General features: G+C 37.4%; 1 protein-coding gene across 22 annotated transcripts in view; it reads right to left on the bottom strand.

The window, feature by feature from the left end:
* The window catches only part of ZMYM4 (zinc finger MYM-type containing 4), a 154835-nt gene that overhangs the window by 80892 nt on the left and 56653 nt on the right, over nt 1–17290 (bottom strand). For 21 of the 22 annotated variants that reach the window (XM_035250756.3, XM_078331189.1, XM_035250753.3 and 18 more), the window contains one exon: nt 10094–10139. The exons of the other annotated variant lie outside the window; for it this stretch is intronic. Coding sequence is in view for 4 of the 21 variants with exons in the window: in XM_035250753.3 (XP_035106644.2) it covers nt 10094–10139 (46 nt within the window). In the remaining 17 variants the exon portion in view is untranslated. The remainder of the gene's footprint in view (nt 1–10093; nt 10140–17290) is intronic. 22 annotated transcript variants of the gene reach the window in all.

The raw sequence follows: 17290 nt of genomic DNA, 5'->3' as shown, positions 1-17290 counted from the left end.
GTATGAGTGAATTAATGGAACTGAAGAATACAATACAGGAACTCCGAGAAGTATGCACAGGTTTAAACACTCGAATTGTTCAAGCAGAAGAAGGGATATCAGAGGTCAAAGTCCAACTTAATGAAATAAAACGTGAAGAAAAGATTAGAGAAAAAAGGATAAAAAGGAATGAGCAAAGTCTCCAAGAAATGTGGGACTATGTGAAAAGACCAAATTTACGTTTGATAGGTGTACCTGAATGCGACAGAGAGAATAAATCCAAGCTGGAAAATACCCTTCAGGATATTATTCAGGAAAATTTTCCTAAACTAGCAAAGCAGGTCAACATTCAACCCCAGGTAATACAGAGAACACCACAAAGATATTCCTCAAGAAGAGCAACCCCAAGGCACATAATCATTAGATTCACCAGGGTTGAAACGAAGGAGAAAATACTAAGGGCAGCCAGAGAGAAAGGTCAGATTACCCACAAAGGGAAGCCTATCAGACTTAACAGCAGATCTCTCGGCAGAAACTCTACAAGCCAGAAGAGAGTGGGGGCCAATATTCAACATCCTCAAAGAACAGAACCTTCAGCCCAGAATTTCATATCCAGCCAAACTAAGCTTCACAACTGAAGGAAAAATAAAATCTTTTATGAACAAGCAAGAACTCAGAGATTTTATTACCACCAGGCCTGCTTTACAAGAGCTTCTGAAAGAAGCATTACAGACAGAAAGAAACAACCAGTATTAGCCTTTCTAAAAATACACCAAAAAGTAAAGAGCACCAACATAAAGAAGAATTTACACCAACGAAGGGATAAAACAGCCAGTCAACATCAAATGGCAGTAACCCTAAATTTAAATTGACTAAATCCCCCAATCAAAAGACACAGCCAAAACCCAACAGCATGTTACTTCCAGACCTGTTTCACATGCAAGGATATGCAAAGACTCAAAACAAAGGGATGGAGAAAGATTTACCAACCAAATGGAGAGCAAAAATAAATAATAAATAAATAAAAAGCAGGAGTTGCAATTCTCATATCGGATAAAATAGATTTTAAAGCAACAAAGATATAGTGGTAAAAGGATCAATGCAACAACAAGAGCTAACGATCCTAACACCCAGATACATAAAAACTTAGATTCAATGAGACAGAAAATTAATAAGGATATTAAGGACTTGAACTCAGATCCAGAACAAGTAAACTTAATAAATATTTATAGAGCTCTCCACTTCAAATACACAAAATATACATTCTTGTCAATACCACATCACACCTACCCATAAGTTTAAATGAAACATTGACTGGCCATGATTAAAACCCAATTTTTTTCAGAATAAAGCAATATTTCCAATTACTCTCCCTCTTTCTCTTCCTCTTTCTTCCTTTCCTTTACTTATTTTTTTTTTTCTTTCCTTCTCTCAAAAAAAAGAAATCAACTTGTAAACCTCTAGATACAGGTCGGCAATGTCTCTCTCATTGCTTGATTTCCTTCCTTCCCTTCCCTCCCTCCCTCCCTCCCCCACCTTCCTCCCTTCCTTCCTTCCTTCATCCCTTCCTTCCTCCCTACTGTCCTCCTTCCTTCCCTTCCTGCCTTCCTCCCCCCCCCAAAAAAAAAAATTGGGCTTCATCAATATTAAAAAACTTGTGCTTTTCAAAGGACACCACCAATACAATGAAAAGGCAAACCAAAGAACAGATGGATGGATAGATGGATGGATGAATATGGAGAGATACAGATTTAGATTGATGGAGACAGATACAGAGATAGCCCCATCTGTTTCTATCAGTCTATCTATTAATCGATATGACACAGACTTGTATCCAAACTATTATATATAAAGAATCCTGGGCCAAGCTCAGGATTCTCATGCTTGTAGTCTCAGTAATTTGGGAGGCTGACGTGGGTGGGTCTCTTGAGGCCAGGAGTTCACTACCAGCCTGGGCAACATGGTGAAACCCTGTCTCTACAAAAAAATACAAAAAAAAAGTAGCTGGGCGTGGTAGCACATGCCTATAGTCCCAGCTACTGAGGAGGCTAAGGTGGGAGGATCGCCTCAGCCCAGAAAGTCAAGGTTGCAGTAAGCCACAATCATACCACTCCACTCTATCCTGGGTGACTGAGTGAGATCCTGCCTCAAAAAAAAAAAAAAAAATCCTTACAACTTCATAAAAAGATGACAAATTTTAAAATGGACAAAGATTCAAACACATACTTCACAAAACAACATTTAGGAAAAGCTAATGAGTACTCTGAAAAATGCTCAAAACCACTGGTTACCAAGGAAATGCGTATTAAAACCACAATGAGATGCCACTTTCCATCCCCCACAAAACAGCTATAGTTCCAGAGACAGGGACTACTTAAGTGAAATGGAGGCCAGGAACAGTGTAATCCCAGCACTTTGGAAGGTCAAGGCAGGAGGATTGCTTGAGCCCAGGAGTTCAAGACCAGCCTATGCAAGAGAGAAACTTTTTCTCTACAAAACATTAAAAAAAAAAATTGCCAGGCATGGTAGCACATGCCTGTGGTCCTAGCTACTGGGGAGGGTGAGGTGGGAGGCTCACTTGAGCATGGGAGGTGGAGGCTGTGGTGAGCCAAGGTGGCGGCGCCACTGGACTCCAGCCTCTGCGACAGACTGAGACCCTATCTAAAAGTAACAACAAAAATGAAACAAACAAATGCCTTGAAAAATACAACCTACCAAAAACAGACACAAGATGAAAGAAAATTTTTTAAATGTTGTATCTACTAAAAAAAGTGAATTCGCCAGGTGTGGTGGCTCACGCCTGTAATCCCAGCACTTTGGGAGACCAAGGCGGATGGATCACAAGGTTAGGAGTTCAAGACCAGCCTGGCCAAAATGGTGAAACCCCATCTCTACTAAAAACACAAAAATTAGCTAGGCATGGTGGCACGCATCTGTAATCCCAGCTACTTGGGAAGCTTAGGTAGGAGAATCACTTGAACTTGGGAGGCAGAGGTTGCAGTGAGCTGATACCTCACCATTGCACTCCAGCCTGGGCAACAGAGTGAGACTCCGTGTCAAACAAACAAACAAACAAAAAAGAAAGTGAATTCATAATTTTAAACCTTCACACCAAGAAATATCTAGGCCCAGATGGTTTCAGTGATGAACTGTATAAAAATTTAATGAAGCTATAATGCCAATCTTACTCAATTTTGCCAGGAAAATATTAGCAAACTAAATCTAGAAATATATAAATACTAACATTCTTCAGCCATTCCTCAAGGTAGCAGGAGAATATATATTTTTTGATGTAATAAAGCCGAAGCCTATTTGACAGAAGCCAACAATGATTAGCCCCAAATGACAAAATACTACTAATTAACTACTTTAATTAGAATCAATAGTCAAAAATCACTACTACTTTAATTAATACTTAATAAAGTCCTATAAATTTTAGCAAAACAGTAAAATTATGTAATCTGATCAAACTGAAAAAAATGAATAAAAGTTTTAAATGATATGGGTTTATGAATGGATAACTACAGACTCAAATTTATTTTAAAAACCTACTAGATTTAATAAGGGAATTAAGTAACACCTAGACTATTCTTGCAATAAGAACCTAGAAATGAAAAAAGTTCTTTCATTATAAAAAATAAAAACCTTTAAATTTCTCAAAATACTTAAGTCAAGAAATAGCACAATAAAAAGCACAAGAAATAGCACAAGATACAAGAAAAAGCACGAAAAATATTACTTGAAAATAACCAAAATTTTAGTGAATGGTATAAGATAAGATCTATATGCTAAGATTTGGGCTTATTGTTCTTACTGTAAGAACAAATACATAATAAAAATATTGATTCTGCCCAAATGTAATATGTAAATGTAGGCATTTTCAATTAGAATTCCAACAAAGCATTTTTGGAAAGTATATAAAATCATGTTCAAATTTAGTGGCTTAATGAAAAGCTTAAAAATTACAAAAAATAAAACTGATTAAATAAATAAATAAAATTACAAAAAATAAAACTGAGACAGTGGTTTGACCCAGCAGATAAATGTCTATACCACAAAGCCAATAAATATACAGTAATTTTTAAAAACTTCTTCAACTAAATATACAAATTATAAAAATCAATATGGCACCAATATAAAAATAGAATGTAATAGAAATTCTAAAACTAGATCCCAATTTACATAGAACTTAAATGTATCTCAGTGGTGCTAATTCAGTTCAGTGATGAAAAGACAAACTGTATATATGGTGGTACAATAGGCCACCCATCTAAGGAATAACAGTGGACCCCGACCTTGCCCTACATCCAAATTAAATAAAACTTAAATGCTAAAATGTAAAATAAAGAGCTTCCATGATAATCCTTTGCAGCAGGGGTACCCAAACCCCTGGCCACAGACCAGTACCAGTCCATGGCAAGTTAGAAACTGGGCATAGCAGGAAGTCAGCATCCCACAAGCCAGCAAAGATTCATCTGCATTTAAAGCCACTCCCCATCACTTGCATTACCACCTGAGCTCAACCTCCTGTCAGATCAGCAGCAGAATTAGATTTTCATAGAAGCACAAACCCTATTGTGAACTATGCATGTGAGGGATCTACGTTGCCTACTCATTATGATAATCTAATGCCTGATAATCTGTCACTATCTCCCATAACTTCCAGATGGGACCACCTAGTTGCCGAAAAACAAGACCAGGGCTCCCACAATTCTACATTATAATGTGCTGTATAATTATTTCATATATTACAATGTAATAATGATAGAAATGAAGTGCACAATAAATGTAACGCACTTGAATCATCCCAAAACCATCCTCCCTCTCTCCCTAATGCCTGGATCCATGGAAAAACTGTCTTCCAAAAAACTGGTCCCTGGTGCCAAAAAGGCTGGGGATTGCTGCTTTACAGAGTAAATTATAAAATTTTATTTAAAGACATTGAAAATGTAAATGAATGCAAAGACATACCAAGTTCATGGATAGAAAGACACAATATCATAAACATGCCACTTCTCTCAGTTGTTCTACACATTCATGATAATTCAATTAAAATTTCCAATTTTTTGTTATTTGATTTTGTTCTGTCAGAAACTTCCCAAGATGTTTCTAATGTAAATAGAACTAGGCAAAACATTCCTGAACATAAATTTTCAGGATGTGTCTATCAGATTATTAAGACTTATTATACAGCTTAATTCATCAGAACACCTTGGTACTGTCACAGAAACAAACATAAACAACAGTCCAAGAAAACGTTAACTGAGAATGTGGGGAAATGCCTACAGATGTATGTTATAGAGTAGCTTTGCAGCTTACTAGAGAAAGGAGGTAGTATTTGACTGATGCTAGTAATTAATCTGTTAGCCTTATAAAAGTAAATAAAATTAGTTCCCTACCCCACACCATACAAAAAATTAGTGTAGGGTAATTCAAAAGGTACATGTGAAAGGAAAAAATCAATAAAGATTTTAGGAAATAGTATACAGTCATCCCTCCATATCCATGGGGCACTAGTTATATGAAATAAAACTTAAATGCTGCCATTATTAATACCCATTTTTTTTTTTCAGAATAAAGCAATATTTCCGTTCCCCCTCCCTCTCTCTCTTCCTCTTTCTTTCTCTCCTTTACTCATTTTTTTTTTTCTTTCCTTCTCTCAAAAAAAGAAATCAACTTGTAAACCGCTAGATACAGGTCGGCAATGTCTCTCTCATTGCTTGAATTCCTTCCTTCCCTTCCCTTCCCTTCCCTCCCTCCCCCCTTCCTCCCTTCCTTCCTTCCTTCATCCCTTCCTTCCTCCCTCCCTTCCTCCTTCCCTCCCTTCCTCCTTCCCTCCCTAAAAAAAAAAAAAAACTTAAATGCTAAAATGTAAAACTAGTTATAGGACACCCCCCTCCCACAACCATGCTCAAAACCCACAGATGCTCAAGTCCCTTATATAATATGGAACTGTATTTGCATATATTCTATACACATCCTCCCATATATTATAAGTCATCTCTAAATTACTTATAGACGTTAATATAGGTATGTATATAATCTATGCACATCTTCCCACATACTTTAAGTCATCTCAAGATTACTCATAGAATTTAATATTACGGGCTCACGCCTGTAATTCCAGCACTTTGGGAGGTTGAGGTGGACGGATCACCTGAGGTCAGGAGTTTGAGACCAGCCTGGCCAACATGATGAAATCCTGTCTCTACTAAAAATACAAAAATTAGCTGAGTGTGTGGTGGGTGCCTGTAATCCCAGGTACTCAGGAGGCTGGGGCACAGGAGAATTGCTCGAACCCAGGGAGGCAGAGGTTGTAGTGAGCTGAGAGAGCACCATTGCACTCCAGCTTGGGCGACAAGAGTGAAACTCCATCTCAAAAAAAAAAAAGAACATAATACAATGAGAATACTATGTAAATAGTTGTCATATTGTATTTTTTAGGGAATAATGACAAGAAAAAGAAGTCTGTGTATGTTCAGAACAAATGCAATTATAAAATTTTTTTCCAAGTATTTTTGATCCATGGTTGGTTGAATCTGCAGATTCGGAACCCATGGATACAGAGGGCCAACTGTAATTGAGCTCTTCCTGATCTCAGCCCAGGAAAATTTTTCTTAAATAAAATGGGGGGGACAAAATATAAACCATAAAGGAAAAAACTGATACATTTATTATCGATCTATATTAAAATCAATTAACATCTGCATATATAAAGATTTTATGACAACATAAAGACATGAATGAGAAGTTATCTGCACCATCTATAACTGGTAAGTGTATTGTTCTGAACATTTAGAGAACACCTACAATTTAATAAGAAAAAAACCAGTAGCAAGTGGGTAATAAATTTAATGTAACAGGCATTTCACAAAAGAAAAATTTTAAGTAGCCAATAAATACGAAAAAATGTTCAAATAATTATTAATAAGGAAATGCAAGTTGAGACAAAATTAGGTTCACATTATATCCTCCATACTGACAAAGATTAAAAGTCTGATAAATCAAGTGTTGGCCAGATGTGAGGTGGCCACAACTTTAATTAACCAGTAACAGAAATGTAAATGGATGAAATGACATTCTTTCTTTAGTATCAATGGGACTTTTGTTCTAGGACATTCCCTCACCCCACAGATACCAAAACCTGAGCATATTCAAGGCCTACCGTTGGCATGAGACTGATGATATGAAAAAAAGTCAGCCCTCTGTATAAATAGGTTTCACATCCCTCATACTTTCTTTTTTTTTTTTTGAGACAGATAAAAAATGGCCCATTTATAAAAACATACATTAAAGAATTTTTAATGTATCATCGTTCATTGTGGCAAGAAAAAGTTAAACGTAAATGCCTTTTAAAAACAAAGCAAAAAATGTCAAAATCACAGAATAGAGAGCTGTTCCAAATGAGGTGAAGAGGTTTTATAAAGTACTCAAGACAGAGAGAAGTGAGGTGAAAAAAAGTATGTATATAATCCCATTTTTGTTTAAAAAAAAAAAAAACTCAAAATCCTGACATACATATATTTGTATCTGTTTATGTATATAATAATTTTATGACCATTGAAAAAACCACAGAAGGCTACCTACACAAAGCTGTTGACATGGGTTATGAGTAGGAATAGGCACATGATATGGGAAGGTAAGGCCAGCCAACAGAAAAGTCAAAAGGTTATTCTTAAAAAATCATATATGGGCCAGGCACAGTGGCTCATGCTTGTAATCCTAGCACTTTAGGAGGCCAAGGTGGGCAGATCAACTTCAGACCGGGAGTTTAAGACCAGCTTGGCCAACATAGTGAAATCCTATCTCTACTAAAATGACAAAAAATTAGCGGAGTGTGGTGGTGGGCTACTCGGGAGTAGCTAGTCCCAGCTACTCTGGAGGCTGGGGCACAGGAATTGCTTGAGCCCAGGAGGTAGAGGCTACAGTGAGCTTAGATTGCACCACTACACTCCAACCTGGGCAACAGAGCAAGACTCTGGGTCTCAACAACAAAAAAATCATGTATAATCAGATTCATGCAATTTACATATATGTCTTACTGGAAATAGTTAATGCCATGAAGATCCAAACACAGGCCTATAGGATAAAATTTTTAAAGCTATTTTATGGCTTATAATATTTTATAACAGGGTATTTTATATGCTGTGACAGCAGAATTTATTTTCTAAAAATGGCTGCAACAGTATCTTCCATCGATGTACTTATCTATAATGTGACCTTCACCCTTCCTCCTCCTCTTAAGATGTGGGGTCTATAGCTTCTGAATCTGGGCAGAAGTTAAATTATAGTAAAGCAGGTCCTCTAACAACGCTTCATTCAATGTCATTTCACTGTAGCCCTAATGACAGAAACAAAGGCTGGGTGCTGTAGCTCATGCCTATAACCCCATCACTTTGAGAGGCCGAGACGAGTGGATCACTTGAGGTCAAGAGTTCGAGAACAGCCTAGGCAATACAGCAAAACCCCGTCTCTACCAAAAATACAAAAAACTAGCTAGACCTGGTGATATGTGCCTATAGTCCCAGTGACTCAGGAGAGTGATGCAGAAGAATTGCTTGAATTGTGAGGTGGAGGTTGCAGTGAGCCTAGATCCTGCCACTGCACCCAAGCCTGGGTGACAGAGCAAGGCTCCATCTCAAAAAAAAAAAGAGAGAAAAAAAATAAGACTCCCAGCCAGGGCTATTGTTTATGTGTATATTCTCTCCATGTCTACATGAGTTTTCTCTAGGTGTTCCAGATTCCTCCCACACCCCAAAGATGTGCACATTAGGTTAATTAATGTGTCTAAATTGTCCCAGTCTGCGTGAGCGTAGGGGTGTGTATGTGAATGCACGCTGCGATGGGATGGCAATCTGTCCAGGTCTGGTTCCTGCCTTGTGCCCTGAGGCTGCCAGAATAGCTTTGGCCACCCATGACCCTAAACTGGAATAAGGGGATTGGAAAATGAATGAATGAATATGAATTATTATGAAACAAAAATTCGTAAAATATATAATCAACACAGAAATGTACAATAAATGATGCACTCAGTGAGCCCATCATGTTTATTAGTTTGTTACTGAACTACTAGGTGGTGGGAGGTGCTCTTTACAATGTTTGCTTTGCAAACATTTGCTCCTTAAGTTAACCAACCACTACTACAAGCACCATCACATGCTGATTCACCAAAAACTGGGTAAACAATTATCTTACTTGTTTCCATTAATCTTTCTTATACATATATATAGCTCACATTTATTTGAATGTTTAACATTAGAAATGTTTTAGATCTTTTTTAGAAGTTTAATGGTGTTTTTGTGACTAGAAATATGCCATAGGAACTTAACTCTTATTTATATCAATTTAAGTTTATAGCAAAATTGGTTTCATTAGATGTCATTTCACCTAAAGTCAAAATTTCCAAGAACCTATCAACAACACTTAGTGAGGACTTATTATACAGCCATACAATAAAATACTGAGTAGCAACTGAAAAGGTTGCAACAGGTCTAATCCACTGACACAGAAAGATGTCTATGCTATTGAATGAAAAAAGCAAGAACAGTATCCATGATTCCTACATACATATAGAAATCTCCATATACCATGTATAGATATATACACTCATAGAAAAAGTCTGGAAAGATATATAGATATATATATATATTAAACTTTTAAAACTGGTTATCTTTGGAGAATGGTAATGACAAAGGCTTTTACTTTCCATTTTATTCATTTGTGTATTGTAAAATTGAATGTATTACTTTTATAATCATAAAAAAACTAAATTATTTCTAAAAGTCCTATAACACAAAAAGAATTTTAAAAGAAAATAGAAGACCTTAAACAAAGTAGAAACCTTTAATAGTGGTAAGTATAATCTTCCATACTGCCACAAAGTATGGCTATATTTCAATATAGTAACTATGAGAATAAAATATGTATTGAAAAATAAAGAGTAAGATTCTTACAATTCAGATTAAAAGAATAATATGTGATGAGATCTAGACTAAATCAAATTAAACCATCACATAAATCAGCCCTAACTAAACACAATCGTTAAATACTGTATCTAGACTAACATTCATTTTCTATCTAAAGACATGATAGTTTTTTCTCAAATGGTACTTACAGTTCTCTACAATTTCATCAAAAACTGCACCACTTTTCTGTTCAAACTGGAAAAGCAAAAAATGAGAGAGAAAAGTAACATTACCATCATATCTTCTTTCATATATACTTTTGATATCCCTCCCTACTTCCCAAGGAGCTGTAATTTTCAACCCAAATTACCTAAGTGCGCAATATAAACAAAAACACCGCCGAATAGAGTAAATAAAATTTAGGATGCACAAAAGCAGTTCTCAGGCCAAAGTCCCAAACCAAAAACTAGGAGATAAATCACATCCTCTCAGTATAAATAATTACTTATTTTTTTAATCATTCATGTCACAAAAAAGAGATGATCATATATATTTGTAATAACAATAAACACAGCTAACACTTCATAAGAACTTATTAACACTGAGAACTAACTATGTAAAACTTCCTATCAAAACTGAACAGAACAATCAGCAGCTTTTCCTCTTAGGCTAGAGCCAGAAACATGCTGCTCTTAAATTGAAAGTGAGGCCTGTTAAAGGGATGGTTCCTAGTGAGTATTTAGTGCCTAAGACAGAAGTAGAGCCATGTCAGAGATTATTTCAGATCTTTAAAACAGGCACATGGGGAAAGAAAGCAAAGCACCAGTAACTCCACCAAAGAACTAAGAGATAATGGCACACTTCACTTTGAGTCCTTGAAGGCCTCCTTACTTTGGCAACTCAGTATTTCAGGTTCCTGCTTCCCTGCTTGTTACTCAACAATGAGACAAAAACCACAAAAAATGCTGCTTCTTGAAAAACCCTGCCTACTACAATAACCCAAAATCAGCCACCCTATTCAAGGGAGAGACTTTTTTTTTTTTTTTTTTGAGACGGAGTTTTGCTCTTATTACCCAGGCTGGAGTGCAATGGCGCGATCTCGGCTCACCGCAATCTTTGCCCCCTGGGTTCAGGCAATTCTCCTGCCTCAGGCTCCTGAGTAGCTGGGATTACAGGCACGCGCCACCATGCCCAGCTAATTTTTTGTATTTTTAGTAGAGACAGGGTTTCACCATGTTGACCAGGATGGTCTCGATCTCTTGACCTCGTGATCCACCCGCCTCGGCCTCCCAAAGTGCTGGGATTACAGGCGTGAGCCACAGCGCCCAGCCCCTAAGGGAGAGACTTTTAAGGAAAAAAGAACTACCTAGCTACCTACATAACCATAGAGGAAACACAACAGCCAGCTATAGTAGTCAGCAGTATCTGATATTCATAAATATGAACAGAAAATAAAGGATCCCAGGTTTCTAAAAGAAAACTGCGTGAAAGAAAAAGTTCAAGGTAAACAAACAGAACCACCACTCCAGAAGGAAACAAACAACTTGGGGGGCCCGGCTCCAGCCAGTTGTCCTGGCGCTTGAGGAGGCGAGGCTATGAGTTCAAGGCCAACCTGAGCAACATAATAAGCTCTCATTGATTAACAAAAGACAAAGAAAAGAAGGAAACAAATAACTTATAAACAAGCAACCTCTAAGAACTATTTTAAGAGATATATGAGAGGTTACAGGTGTAAACAAACAAACAAAAAAGTAAGCACAGGAGGGCACTGAGGAGACAGAAAATATCTGAAAACAAGAAAATGACTGCCAAAATGAAAATGTTATTGGGCAGGCTAATGACAAAATTCTTTATCAATTTCTAAATGAATAAATGAAACGAAAAGACAAAAAGTTGGAAAAGATAATTTATGTGACATGAAGGATTAAAGCACCAGGTCTAACAGCAATAGCAAATGTACCCCCAAAGAAGGGAATAATAGTGAAGGGGAATAACAGAAAAAAATTTCCCTGAAGATATAAATATCATATCTGAGATTGAACGGGCCCACCAAATACCAAAGAAATAATGAAAAAAAAAAAGATACATCCAGGTAAAATATCAGAATTTCAAAAGAAAACAAAAGGAGGAACTTTTTTTAATGATAGTGCAGGTAATTTATAAACACATTCAACTTGAAATTCACCTATGTAAACACTGGAAAGGAAAGCAAACAAATAGTGAATGCCACTCCAGCTACCATTCCAGTCAATGAGCTATGGTCTAGAATGAAAGAGTAATGGGAAATGAAAAACGTCACTCTGTAAGCCAAAGAATGAAAGCATCTGCCTACACTGAGAGGAATTCCATTGTTTAAAAACAGTTTGTTTTTGTACAATACCGTTCCTAGACACTTTCTCCAATGCTCAACCAAAGAAATGACAGTTTTGCAAACACTTCAAGAAAACAAAATGACAGTGATCACATTACTAAGAGTTGGTATGTCTATACTTTATGGGTCACTTAAGGGATTTTCTAAGGGACTATGTATCATTTTACCTTATAAGCTGATAAAACCTAACTCCTAACTAAAATAAGACTGTTCTATAAGAAACAAGAAAACAGATGGATTTAATATCTCTTCTGCAAGCTAGAACACAAAAGATCAATGATTTCTACATTTTAAAAAGGAAAAAACATTTGTAATTTAGACCTTACATTTTCATGTGAAAAACATTTAACAAAATGAAATATAGTAGTTAAAATTATACTGAATAAAAGAAATAGTAACAACTGACTATACTGCTCAGAAGAATGAAGGGGCTGGGCTCAGTGGCTCATGCCTGTAATCCCATCACTTCGGGAGGCCGAAGCAGGAGGATCACTTGAGCTCAGGAGTTTGAGATCAGCCTGGGCAACATGGTGAGACCCTGACTCTACAAAACACAGCCAAGCATAGTAGCGTGCACCCAAGGTCCCAGCTACTTGGGAGCCTGAGGTGGGAGGACCACCTGAGCCAGGAGGTAGGTCAAGGTTGCAGTAGGCCAAGATCATGCCACTGCACTCTAGCATGGGTGACAGGGCAAGAACCTGTCTCAAGGCGAAAAAAAAACACCAAAAAAAGAAACAAAACAAAAAAGAAAAACTGAAGGGTCCTAAATAGGAAGAATATCAGGCACTGAAATTCAGAAGATACTCTTTCAAATGGCAAAAATGCCCAGATTAAATTTCCTACTCTACGGGTTCAAAACCAAACTCGTTTTCCTCTCTTCTCCTTCTTTCTCTCTCAAAAACAAAAACCAAAAATCAACAACAACAACAAAAAAAAATAAAACATTGCCTCCTAATCATCAATTTATATGCCTGTCAATAAACAGATGCAACAACATCCAGCAAGTCCCTCTTGTTGACATCAGGTACGTATTTCAAAACCACAGGGACAAAAAAAAAAAGATTAGTGGCTACCTAAGACTAGCATGGAGAGAAATTGGGAATGATTTCAAATGCGTATGGGTTATTTTTGGAATGATAAAAATGTTCTAAAATTGTGGTGATGGTTGCACAACTGTGAATATACTAAAAATCACTGAACTGTATACGATTTAAATGAACTGCCTGTATGTGAACTCAGTAGAGCTGTTGTAAAAACACATTGAGAATATACTTCCATGAAGTTAAGGCAATAAAATAAACTGAAAGACACTACTCAAATAATATTAACTAGGGAGATACTGTGTGGGCATACACCAGTAATTTTTTTTATTTTTTTGAGATGAAGTTTCGCTCCCGTTGCCCAGACTGGAGTGCAATTGCGCAATTTTGGCTCACTGCAACCTCTGCCTCCCAGGTTCAAGCAATTCTTCCGTGCCTCAGCCTCCCACCAAGTAGCCGGGACTACAGATGTGCCACCACATCTGGCTAATTTTTTGTGTTTTTAGTAGAGACATGGTTTCACCATGTTGGCCAGGTTTGTCTCGAACTGACCTCAAGTGATCCACCCGCCTTGGCCTCCCGAAGTCCAGGGATTGATTACAGAGGCTCAAGCCCAGCCATATTATCAAAGAGTAGTCTTTAAAACGTATATTCATATATGTTAAATAGGTAATCTATTTAATACAATGAAGCACTTCAAGTGCAATTATGCTTGCTATGAGGTCACTTCATTTTGATGCAAATCTCTTCACGTATTTGAACTTTTTGATGAAGCAATGTATCAGTCAAAGGAGAGTATAGCTTTAAATGAATTTTTAAATTTCGTTTTTAATTCAAACTTGCTGATGACCACTCATACTCACTAACATGGCTCTAAATTAAATGCTGAGCAAGACTCCAGAAGATCTGCTTGGCCTATACTCTCACCAATCTAGTTTACATTTAACATTTACCTATGTGATAATACAGTTTTACTAAACTTTTATTTGTGTGCTTGTCTAACCTGTGTATTTATAAATAAGAAATTGTATCTGAACAATTAGTAATTTACCTTGGAAATTAACATTGTACTATTTCTCTTTGAAGTTATATAAAAAATTTAACTGAACTTAAAAGTCAAACTGAGAGCTCTCTCTCCACCATGTGAGGATACAACAAGAAGACAGCTGTCTGCAAAGCAGGAAGAGATCCCTTACTAAAAACAATCCCCGCACTGGGGGAGGCTAAGGTGGGAGGATCACTTGAGCCCAGGTATTTGAGATCAGCCTGGGCAACATAGTGAGAACCCATCTCTACAAGAGAAAAAACACTTGCATGCCTGGCTAAATTTAAAAGTTAGCCAGGCATGGTGGGGTGCACCTGTAGTCCTAGCTACTTGGGAGGCTAAGGTGAGAGGATCACTTGAACTCACAAGGTCAAAGTTGCAGTGAGCCATAATTGTGCCACTGCACCGTAATTGTGCCACTGTACTCCAGCTGGGGTGACAGAGCAAGACCTTGTCTCAAAAAGAACCTGACTATGCTGGCATCCCGATTTTGGACTTCCAGCCTGCAGAATTTCGCCAAAATAAATGTTTAGGCCACCCAAGTCTATGGTATTTTGTTCTAGCTGCCCAAGCTAAGATCTTATCATAGCAAAAGTAACTTCTCTTGTCTACGAAAAAGGTCGAAATAAACGTGTGAGAACTTTATGAAGAAAATTATAGAAATTATAGGAATATTTTAAAAAGTCAAGCTGATTTTCTTTTTAAAAATCTGTCATAACTATTCTGTATACACAAGTTTTCTCACTACTATGAAAACAGAAAAAGAAAAGAGAAAACGAATGCAGATACTGATTTAAGACATCAAATATCCCTTATTTGTTAATCATCAAAATACCTTCATGTTTTCTACCTACTGACTTCAAAACATGTAACTACTGCATATTTCAACTTATAAATGTTTATATAACTTGAAGCTATGACAGCACATTTGTTACGAACATGGGTTCCAGTCTCAAATTGCTTAAGTTTAAATCCCTACTCTGGCCACTTACTAGCTAGTTCAATTTTAGCCTCAAATGTCCTCATCCATAAAATATGTATAAAATGATACCTACTTCACAGGGTTGTTAGGAAGATTCAATTTAAAAAAATGTACAGGCCAGGCACAGAGGCTCATGCCTATAATCCCAACACTTTGGGAAGCCAAGGTGGGCAGATCATTTCAGGTCAGGAGTTCAGTATCAGCCTGGCCAACATGGTGAAACTCTGTCTCTAGTAAAAACACAAAAATTAGCCGGGCGTGGTGGCAGGCATCTGTAATCCCAACTGATGGGAGGCTGAGGCAGGAGAATCGCTTGAACCTGGGAGGCAGAGGTTGCAGTGAGCTGAAATTGCACCACTGCACTCCAACCTGGGCAACAGAGCAAGACTCAGTCTCAAAAATCAAAACAAAACAAAAAACAAATTTACAGAAAGGTCTCAGCCCAGTACTTACCAAATTGTAAATATACAATAAAAGTGAACTATTATTACACTAATGAAGGATATGCTCCCATTTTAAAAATTTGGGTTCACTAAAATATTTCATTGCAAAAATGTATCTACTGATTAAAATGAAATGAAAGCACTAGACAAATCGAACCCAGTCCCCTATATTTCAAAAACTAAACATTGGATGTAAAACACATATTTACTTACAAAACTAAACCAAACACTTAGGTACCCTAATCTTGGACTTAAAGTGGGGAGAATGGGAAGTGGGAAAAATCCCAATATACTGTGCCACCTCGCACCCACCCCCCAAAAAATCACAATTGGAAATTTATTAGATTCTAGACCAGTAATTTTTGTTTTTTAAAAAGTTGGCCAGGTATGGTGGCTCACACCTATAATCCCAGCACTTTAGGAGGCCAAGCCTCAGGAGGCTGAGGTGGACAGACTGCTTGAGTCCAGCAGTTCAAGACCAGCCTAGGCAACATAGCAAAACCCCATCTCTACAAAAAATTTGCTGGGCATGATGACACACACCTGCAGTCCCAGCTACTTGGCAGGCTGAGGTAGGAGGATGGCTTGAGCCCAGGAGACGGAGGTTGCAATAAGCAGAGATCGCACTGCTACATTCCAGCCTGGGTGACAAAACCAAACTCTGTCTCAAAAAACAAAAATAAAAAAAAAGCTGGCCAGACCTAGTGGCCCATGCCAATAATCTCAATACTCTGGGAGGTAAAGACAGGAGGACTGCTTGAGCCCAGGAATTCGAGACAAGTCTGGGCAACATAGCAAGACTTCAGCTCTACAATACATTTTTTTTTTAAATTAGCTGGGCACAGAATGGTATGTGCCAGTAGTCCAGTAGCTACTTAGGAAGGTAAGATGGAAGATGGCTTGAGCCCAGGATTTCAAGGCTACAATGAACAATAATCACAACATTGCACCAGTCTAAGCAATAGCACAAGACCCTAACTCTTAAAAAAAATTAACTTTCTCTTCTATCCTCCAAACAAAATGACAAACATGGTGACATTTCACAAACTCCCTGGATATGAGAGAATGTCTAACAGCATAAACATTCTCAAATTGCTTTTAATACCTGTAACAATCAAAGAGCTTACATGATAAACATTCAATGGCAACTAAATAATAGATCAATAACTCTAAAATAGTTTGAGGAGTTGATATTGGGATTTTCTCCCTTTTTTTTGAGACTCACTCTGTCACTCAGGCTGGAGTGCAGTGGCACAATCAAAGCTGACTGTAGCCTCTATCTCCCCAGGTTCAATGGATCTTCCCACCTCAGCCTCCTGAGTAGCTTGGGACTACAGGTGCATGTCACCATGCCCAGCTGATTTATTTTTTTTGTAGAGATAGGATTTCATCATGTTGCCCAGGTGTAGGCAGGAAACCCCCGCACAAGTGCCGTGGTAAGGGTCTGAAGCCTCAGCCTGTTCCCATATAAATACTGATTAAGAAAAGAATTAGAAATGTAGGCATATAGTTATTCCTTTATATA

Source organism: Callithrix jacchus, chromosome 7 (genome assembly GCF_049354715.1).
Source record: "Callithrix jacchus isolate 240 chromosome 7, calJac240_pri, whole genome shotgun sequence".
NCBI lineage: Eukaryota > Metazoa > Chordata > Mammalia > Primates > Cebidae > Callithrix > Callithrix jacchus.
Note: the sequence above shows the minus strand (reverse complement) of the source record. Positions and strands in the feature narration are given on the sequence as shown.